This window comes from Anarrhichthys ocellatus, unplaced genomic scaffold (genome assembly GCF_004355925.1).
Source record: "Anarrhichthys ocellatus isolate YVR2014 unplaced genomic scaffold, GSC_Weel_1.0 scaffold1, whole genome shotgun sequence".
Taxonomy (NCBI): domain Eukaryota; kingdom Metazoa; phylum Chordata; class Actinopteri; order Perciformes; family Anarhichadidae; genus Anarrhichthys; species Anarrhichthys ocellatus.
Window position 1 is genome coordinate 2,822,202 of NW_022280031.1, and position 21,615 is coordinate 2,843,816.

The 21,615-nt window shown below is 39.7% G+C and overlaps 2 protein-coding genes across 2 annotated transcripts in view; one reads left to right on the plus strand and one right to left on the minus strand.

Moving 5' to 3' along the window:
• The first annotated feature begins 5,536 nt into the window (after positions 1-5,536).
• Positions 5,537-21,615, plus strand: part of poc1a (POC1 centriolar protein A) — a 33,390-nt gene continuing 17,311 nt past the window's right edge. The window contains exons 1-9 of the mRNA XM_031843944.1: positions 5,537-5,724; positions 9,181-9,265; positions 9,412-9,583; positions 9,826-10,005; positions 10,246-10,353; positions 10,861-10,976; positions 12,548-12,681; positions 15,788-15,856; positions 16,249-16,377. Coding sequence (XP_031699804.1) covers positions 5,710-5,724; positions 9,181-9,265; positions 9,412-9,583; positions 9,826-10,005; positions 10,246-10,353; positions 10,861-10,976; positions 12,548-12,681; positions 15,788-15,856; positions 16,249-16,377 — 1,008 coding nt within the window. The 5' untranslated portion in view covers positions 5,537-5,709. The remainder of the gene's footprint in view (positions 5,725-9,180; positions 9,266-9,411; positions 9,584-9,825; positions 10,006-10,245; positions 10,354-10,860; positions 10,977-12,547; positions 12,682-15,787; positions 15,857-16,248; positions 16,378-21,615) is intronic.
• Positions 7,242-7,964, minus strand: b9d2 (B9 domain containing 2). The gene has a single exon (XM_031844076.1). The coding sequence runs from the start codon at positions 7,790-7,792 to the stop codon at positions 7,265-7,267; it is 528 nt and encodes a 175-aa protein (XP_031699936.1). The 5' UTR covers positions 7,793-7,964; the 3' UTR covers positions 7,242-7,264.

Below are 21,615 nucleotides of genomic sequence, written 5' to 3' on the forward strand. Positions count from 1 at the left end.
TATCAGATCACCAGTCACTTTACAGTATTGAGACATTGACGAACTTCCCTGTTCATTTTCTTTCTCATTTAGATTGACGAAAAAAAAAGTGTTCCAACCCTAAAATCTATAAAAAGTCAATGGAATTTGGAGTTCCAGGAAAAAGACGTTAAACTTTTCACTACCCGCCTACGCTCGTACTTCACAACACAAAGTGGGTCATTCTTAAAGTCGAGGCATTTCAGTCGCTCAATTCAGAACAGCAGCAAACTAACAGCAGCTGCCTGTTTCACCTGGAGGTCTTTCTGTTTCTGTAAAGATTCATGTTTTCAGCAGTTACACATTAGTAATAAAGTAATGACATAATGTGTTGTGTGTTTGATTGGACGTTTTCAGTGAGAGAGAGAAAGAGCATGGTTGTATTTACAGTATAAGTGCGTGAGACCAGAAGCTGATAACATCCACAGAGTCTTGGATGAGGTCAGTTCCTTTTCCTCCTTACACACCATTCTTCTTTTTTTTCTTCTTTATTTGTAGTAAGTAAGTCGAGTGAGAACTTTCAATGAACAAATCTGTCACACACCATGATAGGATAACTTGATGAACTATAGAATAGAAATCCTTTTTATTGTCATATACATATACATGAAATTTGCCTTCTGCATTTGACCCATCCCTGTATATAGGGGAGCAGTGGGCTGCCCAATGATAGGCGCCCAGGGAGCCGGGGGTTCAGTGTCTTGCTCAGGGACACTACAACACGTGACACGTCCCAGTCAAGGATCGAACCGTTGACCCTGCGGTTACCAGAAAACCCTCTTAAGCCAGTGAGCCACAGTCGCCCCACTATACTGTCTGTGTTAACAATGTGGCTGAGAAGGCTGCACAAATTGCAGTCATGACTTTGTCCTTATAGTTGGCAGCGTGTTCTCCACGCTGCCAAATATTTTATTTTAAATTCAGGGTGATGGTGAATCTGTGCAGCTTAAATGTTTTAGAGAAATATAAATCCTATTTTATGGTAATTTGTCATAGTTTTGTTGTTGTTTTTAGCACTTGACTGAAATTGTTCAATTTCCAAATTCTTTTTATTTATTCATGCAAAAAAAGAGGTTTGTGTATACAAACCCAAGGGATACTGTATGTGCAATATTCAGTTGTGTAACGTTAATCAGCGATGTTGACTTTTGATTATTGGATACTATCCTTTAAATAGCACGACATATGTGAATCTTCAATGGCTGCAGATCCTTTTTTATCCAAAATCCAGTGCAACAACGTGCATGCAGAAATGACTCAAATCAAATCAAATCAAAATAAATACACGGGGGAATTGAACGCTTCAGACTCACTTTCTCATACTTGCCATGATAACTGATGTTTATAAAATAACAATATCACCTAACAGTAGAAGTCAAGGCAGGTGAAAACAGAAATGCACAGGACAAAAAGAAGCGGGATGATTTCCACTGCTCTCTTATGACACTGTTGGCTGTAACCAACCGTGTTGTGTTTGAGAATGTTCCTCAGTAGATTTCAGATCCAGCTTACACCTAAGTGAATAACTCCTTCATATACACCCTTCAAACAAACAAAAAGCTCTTTCTTAAGTTTAACCAACTCTTTGCCACCAAACTTTGTTTTTGACTCTGCAACCACAGTTAGAGGAAAGATAGTCAAAGGTATTTTTGTTTCTTATTAGATAGAGATATATAGAGTAATCTATATATTTACAAAATGTTCCTTCTCTTTTGTGTATGACAACCACTCAGGCAAGCCATCATGTAACTGATAGCATCGCAATGATAGAAGATCTGTGTATATGTAATCATAAACTGTTCAGTGGTTCTACGTGTTTAACACATTTCCTCATTCATGAGCGAAATAGTTGTTTCAGTTTTCTCTAAAAATAGACCAGCACTAGTTCGGCATAGTTGTGATGTCAGCCTTGCATGGCACTGGAATTGTTCTTACTCAAATCCATTGTTCAAAAATCTATTGTGAGTTACATAAGAGCCAAAAGAATTTAAACATGCTTTAAATAATGAATTATTTATGAGGCCATATCTGATCAAGTTTAGGGTTTTTTGTTTGATTAACAGCATCTGCTGAAGGCTTTACATATATGTATATCCCCATGCAAATATCAAGCTTCTTTGAGCATTTTACTAACTTTGTATATAACTATGTCTTTTATGAATAATAATCATTCTCACTCTCACTTACAGAAAATGGATCTGTTCATTTATTATTTAAAATCTATTCAGGAAGAGTATAAACCAAGAAATTCTTTGGTCTTTGGTTTCATACTTCATCCCGAACATGTTGTTGTCAGTAGACATTCACATGACACACATGGTTCACACTAATTATTTCAAAGTGAGATAAGTTGTTGTTGTGAAGTCACTATCGGACACAATGCCTCAGCCTCGTAGGGATTTAAACAGTAGCACAAAATACCAGCAACAGAGAAGAACTTTTTTTACATTCAAATAATACATTTGTTTAATTAAGTCATATTTTAATTTTGTTTTATCATATGTAGTGAAAGGGTCAATTTAAACTGACTCTTACATTTTAAAACGATACCATCACATCGTCTCTGTATCACAGATCATTTTGAAACTTGGTTTCCCTCACAGGTCAGACAAACCCTACGATCACCTATACAGATGATTACCTGAAATCGATATATATATATTTCATATTTTTGCTAATTTAATATATCATTACCCTGTTGTTAAAATGGCATGACATTTGCTGAAGAGCGCATTATGACTTGTCTATGACTCGAAACTCAAAGTTTAAGACGCGGGGCTTGAGTCAGTACTTGAGTGCAAAGACTTGAGACCTCATTGTGACTTGGTACCACCTCTGCTCTTTACCCAACAATACAGAGTATTCTTTATGCTTTTTGACAAACATATACAACGACAGAAGCTCACATGGCTCCTGGTGAAAGTTGACAGCAAGAGAGATAAGATTAGAGCTCTTTGCAGGTTTAAACAGCCGTCATATATTACTCAAAGACTCCTACTGATAAAAGAAATAACATCAAAAACATCCTCTTACTGGAAGGGAAACGGTGTGTCTGTGGACCAAGCCCAGATTTATTTTCAGGTAAGTATATCCTCCTTCCCTTAAACACACAATGCACAATGGCCCTGAGCACAGACACTTTAGACTTTTTAAGATAATCAGGGAGATTTGAATATTTTGTTGCTGCTTAAGTGTGTAAAGCTCTGAATAAGAGATTCCCCCTTGTGTGCGTGTGTGGTGTGTTATTTAATTACAACCCTACAGTCATTTCACAGCTATGTAGCTGTGGTTAAAAGGATTCCCGTTCATCAGTCTGTTTTACTTCCTCTTTCCTTCTCCTGAACATCTACTGGAAACGATCATCAGACATAAGAAGTCTTACCATTAAAATGATGATGTTATTGATGGGTTGCACTGTCTTGATTTACACTGCAGTACATAGAAAGGGTGCAGCGTGTTTAGAATTACTGTAACTTGACAAGACAATAAACCCATCGGTGTGCCTCATGCAGGTTGTATAATTAACTGTCATCAAAATAGAAGTGAGGCCGGCAGAAGGTGAAATGTGTTTCCTTATGTACTGTATTTCTTCTGGAAATCCATTTGAATTAATCAAAAGTGTGCCCTGCTTTTTATTAGATTACAGTATGTTGGCAAAATTATTGACGCTCCTATTGGGTTGAACAAGAATTTCCATCTTCAGTGTGCAACAAACAGGCTTGACTTTGACTCACACGCAATATGGTTTGTAAAAGGAAGTAAATATCTTTAAAAAAGGAGAGAAATGAAGCTTACCAAAAGCCTCATCTGAAAAGGTTCAGTAGGTTTTGAAAATACGTTTTGATAACAGCATCTGCTAAAAGCTGTCCGTGTATCCCCAAGCAAGTATCGAACTTCTTTGAATCTTTCATTAACTTTGTAGATAACTGGCTCTTGTGCTAGCAGGTGAAAAGCAGCCAGTTTTTGTGAATACATCCTAAAACAGAAACATGACTACATGGTGTGTAAACGATATGAAAACAAGATAATTACAAACAGTCATATGAGGTAACGAAAGGAATTTATACAAAGTATTTGTGGTATGAATTGTTGGCTATGTGACATGGCAACCATCCACTTGAAACAACCCACAAGGGATTTGATTAATGAAAGGCCTTGTTCTGACATTGAATAGGTCAACAGAGTGCACTATATAATAATGGAATTATCCTTGAAATAACACACTGGAATACTTACATCAGTTTTTGTCTGACTATGCAGTTTTGCTTACTGTTTCAACCTGCATACAGTGTGCTGATTTCATTCTAAATTATGACATATTTAGAGGTCTCTAATTGCCGGGCCATATCTAATAAAACAAACAAGATTACACTTCAGATAAGGTGGCCTGATTTGACCTTTATTTAGCGAGATTAACTATGGTGACAGTATGATATACCTTCGCATAGGTGTTACACAAGACTTTATTACCAACCAGGCAGCCCGAAAGCTCCAGGCTTAAAAGTGTTCCAACTGATTTGTGCAATTATACATATGGGAATATGCACCACAATATGAACTGACACAGTAAGGGCCTTACAGTGGGTCTTGCTTTATTACCATGAGAACTGTTGTCAGAATATATTTTTCTAACAGCAGTTGTGGAAGAAAGATTTTTACTTAAAAAAAATACTCCACTACAAGTAATAGTCCTGCATTAACAATTGTGCCAAAGTAAAAGCACAGAAGAGTTTGCAACATGTACTAATAGTATCAAAATAGTACACATTATGAAGCATGTCTACTTTCAGTGTTATATTATTGTTATTGACTCATTAACACATAAGAAGCATTTTAATGTTGTAGCCTGGCCAGGGCGAGCCATTTTTAACTGCTTGATGTGCATCATATGTTAGAAATAACTACTAAATGGTTGTCAGATAACAGTGATAGAGTAAAAAAAGTACATTTCCCTCAGACATTCTAGTGGTGTGGAAGTATAACGTGGAATGAAATGGAGTTGAAGTGCTTCAAATGTGTTTTTAACAGTCCTTGTACAAATGTAGTATTAGTATTTAGTATCAATACCAGCCTGGGTGATAGCTAAAGCCCATCACATATTCTCTTATTGCATGAAAAAAACTTCTGTTTCAATTCGAGACAATGTTCATATCTTTTCAAGGAAAAAATGAATTTGCTATATAACTCAATTTTCCACTTCTTTAACACAATCACTAGAGCCTGAATGGTAGATTTCTAACGGTGCTACACTGCTGACACCTAGCGGTAATGGTGCGTCACTACAATTAAAAATTAAAGTTTTCAGTCGAATATCTACATGGATTAATATCATAATAAACTCTTAATTGCTCAGATTCGTTATACTTATGCAAAACTATCTCTCTGACTTCGACGTTTTACTTTTACACATAAAGGTTATCAACGGTCAATGTATAACTTTCCCTTTAAGGAATCCGACCGGACGCTCAGCGCCCAATCGCGGCGCGTAAACTGAACTTTGTTGTTGTCAGCAACTACCAGTTACCAGCTAATACAGTTGTAAGCTAACGTTGGACTAACCAAAGAGCTAACTGCACATTTTAGTTTGTCTCATTCACCGCAACAGAGAAGTAGACTTCAGTCACATTTCGGTTGTAACGGTCGCTATCCACCGGCCGTGTGTCTCCTAACGTTCTCGTTAGATTAGGAAAGATGACTTCTTCACCGGTAAGTGTACGTTAAGCTAGCTGTATGGCTGAAGTTGGTTTCTCATTTGTAGCTTCACAGTCGCTGTGTATACTAGTAAAAGTCGATAGAAGCGATAAAGAGACATTTTTAGATGATATGGGAACTTCTTGTCATACGGGTTGATCATAAACGAGGGTACTGTTACCCCTGTTGTTATGTGGTCTGGGTGAAATGTCTCGTAAACTTATTTCAGACACTGTTTTGAGTTAGAGGAGGCTGTGATTAATGTATTTGTGGTCCAAATATGTCAATGAATGAAAGTGAATTATGTCACAGATGTGCAAATGTATTTTTTCAGGATATTCAGTACGTTACAAGTCTGTTCAGGTCTACAGCACAACTCTAGCAACAACAACAAAAAATACTGTGACAAATGATAAGTCTGTAGTTTTGTGTTTTAAGTGAATTACTGTGCTGTCTGCCACGCTTTCATTGCAACCTATACCTTCACACTAGTGTAATAAACATAGCATGTAATCATGACATTCAACTAGTCTGTATGTTCAATAATACTACTGAGAGTTTTTATAGGTGTCATATTAAGGTTGTAATTGCAGATTTTATAGTAATTTTGCTTTTGTAGCAGACAAACACCCATAGTTTGGGATGTAGGGAAATTAATGAAAACGTGAATAGAGCAGTGAAGTGGGAGATGGTATATGTTGAAAGCGTGGCTTTATGAAGTGCTTTTGTTCTTCCTTCTCTGTAGAGTGTGTTAGTTAGGTGACTGCACATTGGAACGTTCCCAATACCTGAATGCAGATTAAACTATTCCTGCTAAACTATGAGCACAGATGTTGAGCACGTTATTTAGCATGCCCATGTAGATGACATATGTAGACCTTGGTAAATACATTCAGCAGCTTGAGTCAAGTTGTCATAAATATTTTGACAGCTATAGTGCACTTTAGTTCTAATAACACCCTGGATCATGCCTGACTTGTATGTTCATAGCTGGCCACAACTTAACTCATCTGATGCTCCTATTTTATGCGTTGATTAGTAGCCTATCATGGTAATAATTCACCCACTTTGGATGCCTCATAAGCAATAGGTTTTCTCATCAATCAAGGTCAGTTTTTTTTTTTTTTTTATCCACAAATATTAAAGAAAGTTAAATATGAGTTATGTAGTGTGATGTGTTGCTGGGGCCCGGGACTTCTTTGTTTTGGACCAGACAATTTGAATATTACATTTTAAATACGTGTTAAGAACGTTCCATGTATCATGTATAATGAAGATAAATATGATCCATAATTGAGAATGAACTGGTTACTCTGCATCCATTTACTACAACCACTGCTAATCTCAGCTAACATTGGGAGAAAGTGGATAATCACATATCAACAAGGAACCAACTTCGTTAAGACGATACTTTATTTATTTACATATCTAGCGTTAGTTTAATATAAAAACAACACCAACGCAATTTAGAAAAAGTAAAAAAAACTTAACTACAAACGAATATAAAATATAAAATCCCTCTCAACTCCCCAAAGTCTTGTTTTATGTCACAGAGTTAACTCTCGACGCCATATTTGTCAAAGTGTCTCATGACGATGCCTAGCTCCAGCTCCACCGTCCCCATGGCCTCGGTGTGCAGCCTGTATCTGTCCGCCCCGCTGTAGATGAGGTCCGGGCTGCGGAGCTGCGGTCCTCCGCCGACAAACTTTTGTGCCAACTGCTCCTGCCAGGAGCCGAGCGGCCTCCAGGTCCCGCAGTTTATCCGGTGGTGTCCGGGGCTAGACGGGACGTGGCAGTACCCGTAACCGTACAACTCGCAGCGGCCGAAAGAGTCCTGGTGCCACACCTGGAGGTGAAGCTTTGGCCAGCCCTGGAGTCCCTTGGTCGCGTAGTGCAGATCGATGGGGTGACTCCAGTACGCCGTGTCTCCTGTTTGGGGGACATCCACCTGGGTCTGACCCTCCTTCAGCCCGGACAGGAGACGCCATGCTCCTCCCGTGTGGACTCCCCATTTGCAAAATAGACTGTTCTGCGGGAAACCAGTAGCCCCAACAATCTGGCCGATAATGTGGAGCTCCGCCATGATACCAATGTCCCCTTACACATACACATGCAGCACGATAGCCCTTTCTAGTCGTTCTCGGAGTTTAACCGCTAGCTTAACGGCTAGCAGAGACTAGCGCCACAGCTCTCGTCTCCTTGGTAACTGAGCCTCCTGCAAACGCGGGAGTTTTTCGCCCTGAATAAGTTTCTCAGGCAGCACTTCCTGTTACAATGTCACCATGTCATGCGTTCTTAAATGGCATTTAGACACATCAAGTCCAACATTTGCAAAAAAAATTGTATAATTTTTGCAACTCCATACCAGATATATAGCTAATTTTACTATAGCTAATTTATTGTGCCGTCACAAATTTGATAACTGCTGCCTGGCAGGACAAACGGAGGGCCTACTATAGTGGCTATTACGTCTGCCGTGCTTCCTAGTTTGGCATCGTTTATGAACTAACATATGTGAATTGGAGAGAATAAGACATCGTTACGTGTTAATTCAGCATAATAAACCAGTGAAGACGACTGAATTGAACTTCACCACAAGTCTCAAAACGAGGGTTAATTTGTTGGTGTTGGTGGAGTCGAGAAACAAGTGACGCAGTGAAACAGCGCCACCCCACGGCAGTAGTACGTCTATATTTTGTGGCAGAAAATGCACTATGTGGTTTAAACTATTTTTTAGTTTTTTTTTGTTTTGTGACTGTTTTTCATCAATAACTTCAAAATATTGTGGAACCTTTGCAATATATGATAAACCACAGAACTGCACCGGAAATCCTTTCTTCCTGCAGCAATCAAACTCATCGAGCATTACAATTTCCCTCGGGATGAAAACAGTTTTATCTTACATCAAATATGGAAGTAATGGGCCTTCATCACATTGCTATAAAATGAAAAGCACTGGTATTATTAATACCATTTGCAATAACTCGTGCTTTTCAAGTGTCCCAGTATGTCATGGCAGTTTAACAGTGAGCTCCAGCCATCATTCAAGCTCTGCTTTTTCCTTCTGTGACATGCTAAAATACTTTAGTGAAAAAGCCCTGTGTTTGAGTGAACAAACGCTTTCATACTTTTGGCGACATAATGTATGGAGCTAAATTCTCAGTAGCATTTTTATTGTTTAATTGTTTTGATTGTCATTATTTTACTGCTTGACTTGCCTACAAGCTGTATTGAAAACAGTGTAAACTCTAAACACATTGCAGAGAATGTAATCGGTTTTGAGCTATGGATGACAATAACAGGATTGTTTGCTTACATTTTCAGGCCACTGCCAATCATGTCACACACCCACACAGATTCAACTTTGATTGTTGCTTATTTAGCCACGACTATCTAATGCTATTGAGAAATACTGTGAAACAAGTTTTTAATATGTGGCTGCTGCAACCTGTCTCTCTGTTCTCCATCTAGTCGGATCCAACTCTAGAAAGACATTTCAAGGGCCACAGGGACAAAGTTACGAGTGTGGACTTGAGCTGCAACATGAAACAGATTGGTAACTGCTACTTCATTTTACTCTTTGTCTGTGGCCAGATCATTAGCTGCACCTGCTTGCTGTTTTCTTTTTGTTTTATTGTCCGCATGGTATGATTTCTACACAATGTGCTCAGTTCACGCTCCTGTGCTCCCTTCCTCTCCCAGCCACAGGCTCGATGGACTCCTCTGTGATGATCTGGAACATGAAACCTCAGATGCGAGCATATCGCTTTGATGGACACAAAGACGCTGTCACTTCTGTTCAGTTCTCTCCCTCTGGCCACCTGGTGGCCTCTGCCTCCAGAGACAAGACTGTTCGTCTTTGGGTGCCCAGCATGTGAGTTTGGAAGTATTACCTTATCGTTTTGATTACATATCTATCCTTTCTCATTATTATTGTTCTGCACTGGAAAGCTTTCACAAAGGACAATGGCGCTGACTCATAAAAGCAGCAAAACTAGACAGTTGTACTGAATCTCCTGCTTTTGCCAACACAGAAGAAGGCACACATTTCAGAGCACCCACTTGTTTTTGGTAATTTGTTAAAAACGTTGTCTCGGTGTTTGTGGGTGTGTACAGGAAGGCTGAGTCAACAGCTTTCAGGGCTCACACGGCCACCGTGCGCAGCGTTAGCTTTTCTGGTGATGGACAGAATCTGGTCACAGCCTCTGACGACAAGACCATCAAAGTGTGGACCGTCCACAGGCAAAAGTTCCTCTTCTCTCTCAAGCAGCACATGAACTGGGTCCGCTGTGCCAAGTACGACGCGCGCACACACACACACACACACACACACACACACACACACACACACACACAAAAGCATACAGTTGTTAGATATTACTGGCTGCTGCAGTTATTTCTATTGTTGTATGTACATATACTGTAGATAGATTCCATACATTTCATTGTTTCACAACTTTGATGAATACATGTCACTTGTAAAAAGCTGAAGCTGAAGACGTAGATAATCTATAATTTTTAATAAATCTTTTGCAGATTTTCTCCAGATGATCGTTTGATTGTGTCGTCCAGTGATGATAAGACTATAAAGCTGTGGGACAAGAATAGCAGAGAGTGTATTCATTCGTTCTATGAACATGCTGGGTGAGCAATTAAAACCAAAAAAAAAGAAAAAGTTTGTGGATAAGAAATGTTGTGATGTGTCTGCGAAACAATTGCAGTGAGTAAACCAAATGAATCCATTATTTTTGTCAGTGTTTCTCCTGGTATGTTTTTTAAATGTTGAGTGTTTAGACTTTAGAGCATTATTTACTAAGCATATTTTTTATTTTTTTTTGGCTTACATTTACACTGTTGTTTCAGTAACAACAATTGTAAAAGGCTGCAGGTTCAATGTATTCTGTCTCAATCACTGTAAACCAAGGCACTGAACATCCACTCATTCATCACAGACTTGTGTTTGAAGTGTTTTGAATTGTTTTGAAATATTTTAAGAGCAGCAAACATCTCAGGTGGGTGTTTCCAAGTAATATTTTAGATCAAATGTTTACAGTTAGTTAAATTAACCTGCTGGATTAATTAATTTCATGTACTGTTAGAGCTTGGCCAAAGACCTAATTTCATTAAATGTCTTGTTTTCTTTCTCCCAAGTTATGCGAACCATGTGGACTTCCATCCCAGTGGAACATGCATCGCTGCAGCCAGTACTGACAACTCTGTGAAGGTGTGGGACATCAGATCACATAAGATGCTGCAGCACTACCAAGGTAAAGACAGTTAAAGGAAGTGTCTGGTTTATAACGATGCCATTTGAACATTATGCTGAATTGCTACAGCAAAACCACAATTTGAATTCAATCGCTATATATTCATATCTTTAATGCAAAGTCATTAATTAATTTAATACACATTAATGGAAGCATTTACTACATTTTTTTTAAACCTTAAAACACTCAGTTTAGCCACTTTTCATGCCTTATTGATATTATATTAATATAAGTTTTACAACACAGGTGAGTTTTACATACTTTTATAATATACTGGATCCCTAATACAGTAAAAGCACTTCCAAAAAGATAGCCCAGTGTTTGTGTTTGGGAGAAAAATGTCTTGACCTTATATGGCAAAAAGTCAGAGTATTGTCATCCACTCCCACCCAGCTAAAGTAAAGCCTCACCTTTAAACACTGTGCCGGAAATAACACCAAGATAAAATTAAGCTTTAAAGCTCCCGATTAAAGTGCTAATCAAGAGACTGCATATTCAATAAGCCAAATGTTGATGCCTTTTGTCAGTCTGCCTCTCGGTCTGATTGTTCTAATCAGCTCTCTTAAATGGATTTGAGTTGTGAGATCTAATAATGGATAATCACATCTGTCTGAGGAGACTGGGCATGAAGATAAAAGCTTTTCCTCTCCTCTCATGTCTTCCACTTTCTACAGGGCTTCACTTTACGTAATGTAAATCACCAACTGTGCCAGCCTGAAGTGTGAAATTGTGGTTAAAATGTGGTGTGGTTACTGTTGGATACCCAGGATTAGTTGTGTATTTTAGTCATTAGGTGATTCATTTAGCTGGCTTTGATTTAATTAGGGGTGTTTACCTTGCTCACTATCCTTGTATGAACCTAAGACATAACCAAATAGTACATCCCCCTGCTCCCAGTATAGTTTGATGCAGCCTCTCAGCATACCTTTTGCAGCTAGAGGTATGAGAGCATATAACATATGTCATAGCATCTTGCAGCCAGCAGAGGGACCACGTGGCTCGTTGAATGTCTTGCTGTCCTGTTTCCATTCATTTCAGGTCCGGGGCAGTTTTGATTAGCTGCTATGGGCTGCTATACTCGTCGTATTGATACGTACTCCTCTAAACCTGATGTTAAGCCATTCTCAAGTTACACAGCAACTGAGGCGCTGTGATGTACAGCAGCAGTGCACTTCAGTGGGGTCCAGGCAACCTTATCAGCAAGCATCTGGCCTGCTGAAGTGCCCTTGAGCAAGACTCTGAACTCTTGAATGCCGCATAGGTGCTGGTATACAACTGGCATTGTCGTCTGGCATCTAATTTTCGAGGGGTATGGGAAAGGAAACTATTAACTTTGACTAACAGCGATTTTGGTAATATTTAATATTCATAACATAGATCATTCTCAAAAGTTACATTTCTTTAAATTGCATCAAAGTCATTGTTATTGTCATCATCATTTAAATCATAATGTTGAATAATTCCATGCTATTTAAGAGGCAGTTGAACATCGCACACAAGCACACGCAGTTAGTTCAGAGTAACAGAATGTCTATTCTGGTCCTGTCATAAAGTTTGTGTGTGTGTTCCAGCCCACAGTGGTGTGGTGAACAGCTTGTCTTTCCACCCGGCTGGTAATTTCCTCATAACTGCGTCCAGCGATTCCACGATGAAAATACTGGACCTTGTAGAGGGCAAGCTACTGTATACACTGCACGGACACCAGGTAGACACACACACACACACGCACAGTTCAGATATCATACTCGGATATCAAACTGTGCAGTTATAACCCAGTCATCTTCATGATAGTTTGTGTCTGTAGTCTGCTCTGCTGCTCCTCAGTGTGTGTGTTTGGTGTGGACAGGTATGTGTGTGTTTGTCCTCTCCTTTGTGCATGTTGGATTCTGTAAAGTGTGTGAGAGTGTGCATATGAGGCCTTTTTGTTTTGTATATGGTGTATTTTAGTACAGGCGAGCGGGCAGCCCACTCATGATGACTCATCTCAGGGTTGTTGGAAGGAAACAGAACTGTGTTCCTGCCTCTGTTCCTCAGGATCCTCTCCTCCTCTTCTTCTTCTCTTTCTCCTCCTCTCTTGTTTCCATCCCATGCTGTTTCTCTAACTTACACACTCCTCTCCGTGTGTTCTGGCGATGTTATAGTATAGCCGCCATCATTGTGATCCTAATTTTCCTCCCTTGTCCTCCTCTATTAGCTCCCACCGCTCATGTACTCGCATGTTGGCTGGCCGGACGGCTCACTGACTGTATCTGAACAGCTGATGGACTGGCCTGCTGGCTAGTTATGGAAATCAGTGGCTTGCCAATACCACATGTGGTCCGTCTGTTTATCTATCCCTCTGTACAGGTTGCCTGTCTCTCATTTCTCTCTCTTTTTTTCTCTGTTTCACCCATGCTTCTCTTCAACCCCTTGCCAAGACTCTTCTCTTTGTCAAGATGAAAAAAGCACTTTTCCCCCCTCCTCGCTTCACACCTCGAAATTTGTCATCTCCATTTCTGTTGTTGTTCTTCGCCAATCCTTTGGTGCTGGGAGCTCTCAGGGTGTTAATGGTCCCTCCAGTCCCAAAGCTTGAAAATGGGAGAGACCCCCATCTGTTCGGTGTTGGTGTGTAGGTTGTGTTTATGTGTCTGCTTGTCTTTGTATGTGCGTGAACTGTATGTGAAAACACTCTGAGGCTCTGAGGGAGTGTTTTTTTTTCTTCTGTTGGATCCGTCAAATGTGTTGTTTACCTTGCCTCAGGGGTTACCTGCTTACCTGGCTGGGTAGAATCAGCCTAATTTAGGTTAATTTCTCTCTCTGCTCCGCTGTCTGACAACTGACAACTGACAGTATGATCCAAAACGTTTTCATGTAAAAAGTCCTCAACTACACTTTAGCTTTGAAAGACCCTGCGAAAGAGATTACGTGCTTCAGTTTTGACATATTTATATGTACTCCTGCTTCAAGCTGGTTATAGGGTGGGACATGTCAGGTGAAAGTAAGTATGGCAAAGAGAATCTATGATAAGATTTTATTGGTTAGGATCTTAAAATTGACCATATCTATTGCCTCTCAACAGCTCTTAACATGGCTAGAAGCTAACGGTGCAAACAACAACAACAACAACAGTGCTGACAGAGCTAACAGTGTTTACCTGTGTGATTGGCTATTACCGCCGCAAGAAAGCAGTGCAGAGCCGCTGTCGTGAGCTAGCCACTGGGGCATGATCACATGCACTAACATGCACTACACGCTACACACATAGAGGGAGAGTGACTTCATTCTCTGCTAACGTAGACATTACTCCAGTATATCGTTACACAGCAAATAGCTGTTTGCTGCAATATTAATGCCCTGAATATTTAATATAGAACCTTTAATATGCTACTGAGTGTAATATGTGTGTATAGGGGCAGAAAAGGGCAGAATTTGCGCTCTCTCTCTCTCTCTCTCTATCTCTCTGTCTGGACATGGCATGTGCCAGCCTGGCAGCAGGCATTAGTCAGAGAGCACAGACAGAACATGCTGTCTGTCAGACTGTCGCGTTGCCATAGAGACAACTGTCTGCTTCTCTCAGGTGCTTCTGTGAAACCATTCCTCACCCAAACCAGCCTGTCTGGGTGCCAGGCACAGGACACACAGCTCCCATTTTCTTCCCAGCAGCCTCCCTGTCGGTGTCTTTCCCCTTCTTTTGTTTGTTCTCTCCTTCATCCTGTCTTTGAACACAGTCAGAGGGCTCAGGCTGCCATCATTCACCCCATTTTGAATTGTGAGGTAGAGAAAAGAAAGAAAGAAAAAGCCTGAGCGTGATTTCTGACTTTTTCAAGCTGGATTCAGTCTGCGCTCCAGGTTCATACAATCTCACACACACACACACACATACACACACACACACACACACACACACTCTCACGTGTCATGTCAAAGTCCTGACATCAGCAGGTGATCCTTTTTTGGCTCCAACCATGTGTGACCTCACCTCACCTGGGTCTCTGCTTCCTGTTATAATTGCTCTGCCACATCTCCACCCCCCCCCCCCCCCCCTTCTACACAAACTCACACACATGCAAGAGCTTCAGCTCTGACTGAGCATAAAGACAAAGGAGAACGGTTTCCTAAACAGAAATGCTTAATCCTTTCCAGCTCTCTTCTCGTCACTCTGTGTGTAATATTTAGAAGTGTGTGTTTTTGTGTTTTGTTCATTTTTGTCGTGTTTTCTTGCCCCCGTATTTAACATGAACACCTACACTTTCACTGCAGCTATATTGCTTGGCAGAAAAGAAACATTTTTAATTATTCATATATTCCAAAGGTACTATATGTAGGGTTTGAAAATGAATGAATGGGCTGAATGAAACACACAGACTACACAATTTTCACAGGGATTGCTTCATTCTTTTTTTTTTTTTACGGCTGCAACTAACAAATATTCATATTATTGGTTAATTGTACTATTTGTATTGTTGATCTATTAATTGTTTTGAGTCCAAAACCGACAGACGTTCCGTTTGTGATCACATACAACAAAGAATAATTAAGCAGTCATCACATTAGCAGCTGATTAATTGATTCTGTTCGATTGACTAATGGCTTTAGCTCGCTTCATGAGATGTGCACTAGATTACTACAGCATAGATCTGCCCGTGCTTTATGTATATTTCAATTTTTTGGAGCAAAAAGTTACGTAGCAACAATACCATTGCTTTTCTTTTCAACTTGAATAAACAGTTTGCAGCTAATAGTTTCAGGATGCTTCTCTTTGTGATAAAGATAAGGCTATGATGATATGATCATACCGTATGGTCACCTCCATATCTTTGCCTCCGCTCCAGGGTCCAGTGACCAGTGTTGCTTTCTCCGGGACAGGGGAGTACTTTGCCTCTGGAGGTTCTGATGAACAGGTGAGGACGTGGTCTGCTAACTGATCCTAAAACGTTGAATCGATATTTTCCATTGACTGGCTATATTATGTGACCACTGACAGTGATATTGATGAGTATATTGACAGTTTAATTTAATGTTTTATTTTATTTAACCTTTATTTACCCAAGATGGGCCCCTTGGGATTTAATATCTCTTCTCTAAGGGGATCCTGGCCAAGACGGCAGCATCACAATTTCACACATAAAAGAAACAAGTAACAGACTTAAATCAAACAACACATCCTTAAAGTCCTTATCCATTTGCATGCTTATAAAATAATCCAGTTTATGAAAGAACTTTTTTTTTTTTCATTCTTTGTATATTAGATTATTGGTAATTTGACTTTGGTGTATTATTGTGTAATGAACAGGTAATGGTGTGGAAGAGTAACTTTGACTGTGCCGGAGGCAGTCACGGTGTCAGGCTGCAACATAGAACGACTTCCAGCTCCACGGCTCAGCCCTCCTTCGACTCACATCCATCTGCTCTCTGCAGCGAGGTGAGTTCAGACAGCTGGAGACAACCACAGCAAGCCGACAGCAAATCTATTGGGATATCCCATTTTTATGCACTTATTTTTTTATCCAAGACACAAAACACACAGCATATATCCTTTCCTTACCCTCACACACTTAACCCTGACATGCACGAATGTCCTTAGTTAATACATCTGTACCTAGTGTCCTCATCAGGAAGTCTCTACGTCATGTGCTTTTGATTGTTAACTAATGTCAAAATTAGTTTTTTTTCTGACTTCAACTTTTGTTGGGCAGTGTTGTTTTAGTAGATGTTTACTTATCTATTTATTTTGGCATTTTCTGTTTTATTGGATACTTTGACAGTGAGGATACAGAGACGATGTTATTGCAGTCATTTGGTATGCATCTTGCCGACTGGACTTGTGTGAATAGACATGCTTTACATGTCAACATTCATCCTGTTGGAGAGGCTGCCATACAAGGTGCTTCTTGCTCATCAGGTTCTAGTCTAATCATTCACACACACACTCACACACACACACTGAAGGCACAGTCTTTGGGAGCGACTTGGGGTTCAATATCTTGCTCAAGGACACTTCAACATGCGGACTGGGGGAGCTGGGGATCAAACAGCCCATCTTCCGATTAGTGGACGACCTGCTTCAACTCCTTAGTCGCAGCCACTAAATCACCAGGACGCTTCATATTTCAGTTGATTTTGCTGTTTTAAGATGTTTAAGGTTGATTATAGCACCATGTGATCATCTGGAACTTTCTGATTTCAAGCCAATGGACAACATAGAAATGATTTTCGTAGAGGTTTACCGGGCGTGCTACTAAAATATACATTTTTTCCTGAGGGTTACTCAAGCTCATGAAGACTTCAGAAATATGTAAAAGCAGGGTCATTTCATAGTTTCATCAACAGGGTACACGCACTACACAAACCCATTTAAACAAGTGTGCATACACATTTGCATGCATGTGTGGCGTTTAGCAAAAAAAAAGTTAACATAAAGAAATTCATGCAAATGCACAGGTGCCCCTCGGTTTCTCATGCTGCCAGTGCGGCTGGCTCATTTCCTCCCTGCACATCCTTCCTTTGAAGTCTGCAGTGTGGCCCAAAGCTACTTTCATATCTCTAATGCAGGAAACACCCACCTATTCCTGCATCTACACTTTGACATGGAGGAAGTTCTTTTTCCATCTTTCTGACCACATGAAATTATGAAATATTAGTCTCTGCTCAGTTTATGTCCTCAAAAAATACAGAGATATTTTACTGTGTAATAGGTACGTTTTGGATCATGGTAAATGAAAACAGTAGCAATGAAGTATGAATATTTTCAAACACTGTGATTACTGCAGTTATTTTGTCTTATGAATTAGAGTGTTGAAATGAGGCTTGCAGTGATGTATGCCGTAGTAGAGTAGAGTCTTTTTCGGGCTATCAGCTTTTTTCCTGTTATTATATCGGCCGCTATCGCCTCTATGTCGACCTCCACTATCTGTTACTGTTTTTATTTAATTTGACATCTAAGAGGCTTGGACATTCTGGATATTATGATTCAATAAATGCCAAAGTCAGTTATACTCAAATAAAATATTCAGATGGAAGCCTTCAAGACACTAAAGCTCATTTTGTGGCAGCGTCGCCTCCATTTTCGTGACAGTAATTCTATAGAACATCAGTAGGAGTCTCTACTTGCACTGATTCCACCACACCCTTTTTTGACTGCTTGTGTGAATCTGTCCATTGACAAAGTCTTCGTACATCACAGAAGCTTGAACACGTCATGAAACCTAGTATTCATATTTTAAGTGTGGGTTTACTTCAGGTGTCTCCAGACTAAATGCAAAGCTGCTGTTGTGAGAGTTCAGGCTGATGTTTTATCAGTAAACACACACAATGGGAGAAGCAGGGGTTGGATTTGGAAAGGGACTAATGTATTGTCATGCATTTTTATTATTATTATTATTATTATTATTATGACATTTTAACCTAGGAGATAAATGATTAGAAACCAACTGAAAATGAGAGAGTATTGCAGCTATTAGCGACGTTTAAATATTAAAAGACCTTGTTAGATGTCACACACATTCACACACACATACACACAGGTACACTCACACACAAAGGGGACAGGGTGTCACCGGCTGGCTGGGGAACCAATGGTTTGGATTTCGACCGCTTTGACTGCTACAGTGTTACTTACATCAACAAGGGCACAGCAGAGGTCATCTCTGTCTCATGCTCTCTCTCTCTCACACACACACACACACAGACACCCTCCCTCATATTGATCGCACTGCTAGAAGTTAAGATCCACCAAAGATGTATGACAAGTAAATAACAGATGTGATGCGTCATGATTTGCCTAATAAAAGATGACGCAGTACAAGCTACGCCAATAGTATCAAACGGTATACACTTCCTGTCTCCTAAGTGGGCGCGGCCTAATGTAATTATATTTTCTTTTGCTAATAATAAATATTTCTAGCCATATCAAGCATTACAACAATTAGTCAGCTAGGTCGTTTGAGAACGTGAGCTTGACATTTTGACACAGTTTCGCTAATGTTAGACTAGTAATGCTGTGATGTCACCAGACTGACGGTTCAATGCCAACAGAGAGAAGAGATATCGGTGTGTCGAACAAAGAAAATGCCATTTTAGTCTAAGAATGTTCAAAATGTATGTGGCTTGTGAAAATAGGGTCTAATATTTCCTTTGGAGCGAAAGAATTGGTCCTAATCTGTACAATCGTTCATTTCTCCCATTGGAGTGAATAGCCTTAGGACCTGCTGATGGTCTCTTAAAGGGGCGGGGCAAGAGTGAAACCCAAGTGACATGGGTTCAGGAAAATGTTCCCTCAGAAACTTGGCCAACAAGACATCAGATATTTCTCTACTGAGACCAAGTACATGCAAGCGTTAAAGCAGCATCAGCTATGAGAAGGTGGTTACTTCTAACACCTCCTTCGCATTGACTAATTTCCTTTTAAGCACCTCTTTTGTTCATGCCATCCATGGACCATTTGGGGCTCTTTTTCTTCTTCTCTGTCTGACTGTGCCTTTCTCTCTCTCTCTCTCGCTGCTGCGATACAGGATTGTAAATTGATTTTAATAGCTTTTCCACTCGACAGCCGTTATTACAGATGTGCCTCAAAGGGTGATTAGAAAATAGGCAGTTGGATCGGGGAGAGAGAAATGATTAATGCAATGCTTAAAACATATTCTCTTCTTCTGAGAACAACTGTTCTCGTAAAACTGAACAATTTCTTTGGAAACATTTATTTTTTTTAAATACAGCTGTCTGAATCTACGACACTTCACTTCACATCTGCTTGATTAAGATCAAAGTGCAAAATGGTTTAACTGGTTTATTTTTGGCTGCTTATCTTGTAGAGAACACATGTTTTGACGAGACACATAATCGATAAGTATGCTATTATTTCATATTTGCATATTCTGGATTGACTTTGTAAAAATGACAATTGCAATAGCTATAAAAAAAAAAAGTCTCATTAATTTCTATGATGATCTTGATGCAGTTTTTCAACATGTGGATGAAGTGCATGCAAAGCGTTTCAATGGCTGAGTAGATTCTAAACACAGAGCTATGAATAGGCTACACGATGTAGAACAAAATCAATGCACAAACGTTTCTGCAAAAGCTGCAATGCTACTTGCTTGTCACGATTATGTTGGCTACATATTAGATTAGATTAGACTGATGGAGGGGAACATGTCAAAATCTCGTTTTGTTGACTGTTGCATGTTAAACACTAATTTTGCTGTTACCATTACAGCTTCTTGTTCAGTGTCAGCCATCATTTCCACAGGTATCACCCAGCTTTAAATAACATATAAAGTCATAAAAAATACATGTTTAGAATCATTAGAACGATAATACTACACGCTGCTTCGGCATTTGACTTCACACACTAGTTAATTTTCTGCGAATACCAAATCAATATCTTTACTGCTATTCAAAAAATACTCTAATATTATTTATTCCCTGTTAGTTTAAGCACACACACACACACACACACTTTAACCTCATTAACCTGAGTTTGTTCCTGGCAATAACATTACTTTCATCCTCTTTTATGAGTTGTCATCTGTCAGTCGTTACAGTTAAAGTAATGGTAGTAGCTGCACCTGGAAGTGCCAGCTTCCTAGATTTTCCTTTTCATGTATTATTTATCCATTCATAATTTATTATTAATACAGGCCCTTTCATCTCTCATAAACTGCCTCAAGTCTCAGACACGTGTTGCCCGAGAGGAAGTAGAGAGGAGAAAAATGTCACCAGCTCCCCTAAATGTGTTCCTTTCCTTCCCCTAGAAAGAGTATTCAAAGGCTTACGAGTTTAAAAAGAGGGTCTAAAACTCAGAGAGATACTCTAATTAAAGCTGAGCGAATAATCAAAATCAAACCATTGCCATGTATTACAACGCAATTTTCAAACGCGAGGCTTTGTTCATATGAATGCTACACAATTTAACCAACCAAAGGGTCAGAAACACCTGGGCCCTACGCTGCATGTGACGTATGCGAATGAGAGTAGATGAAGTAAACAATACAAACGCCACAATTTCAACTAAAGCTTTGATGCTATCTGCTACCAATCGACAGAACCAAACACCAAAGAGCAGAAGGGAGTTTAGTCGGTTGTATTCATTTGGGTTTAGACAAGACGATGCTGGACAGAGTCAGATATGGTCACAAGGCAGTGTCTGACAAGTGCATGGCTAAAGACCCGACTACCGGTGTGTCAAGTATAGGCTGACTACCGCCCAGCAGAGATCATTGTTGTTTATGTTTAGAGGGGCGGAGCCATAATCAGGGGATCTTTTTTTGTATTTCTGCCCTTTAGTTTGTGTGATTTATTACTGTAACTGACTGGAAATCAGTAAGATTCTTCATTATTTAATTGCAGTACTTTATTGTTCTTTTTTCAGATTTTATAAAAAAAATCACAGTAATATTCTCTAATGTCATTCAGCCCTGACTTTAATGAAGGTGAAGTGGATCTAATGTGATGTTGCAAATTAACTTGTTTTCAGAGAGGCTTAGTGTAATAAACAAGATGTTCTTTCTGAAAGCAGCCGTGAAAGTAGTCATTGAACGCTAATGCAGCTCATACGTCCAAAAGCCAGACTGCAAACTAATTAAAGAGAAGCACAACACTCAGGATGAGCCTTCGTGTGTGTGTGTGTGTGTGTGTGTGTGTGTGTGTGTGTGTGTGTGTG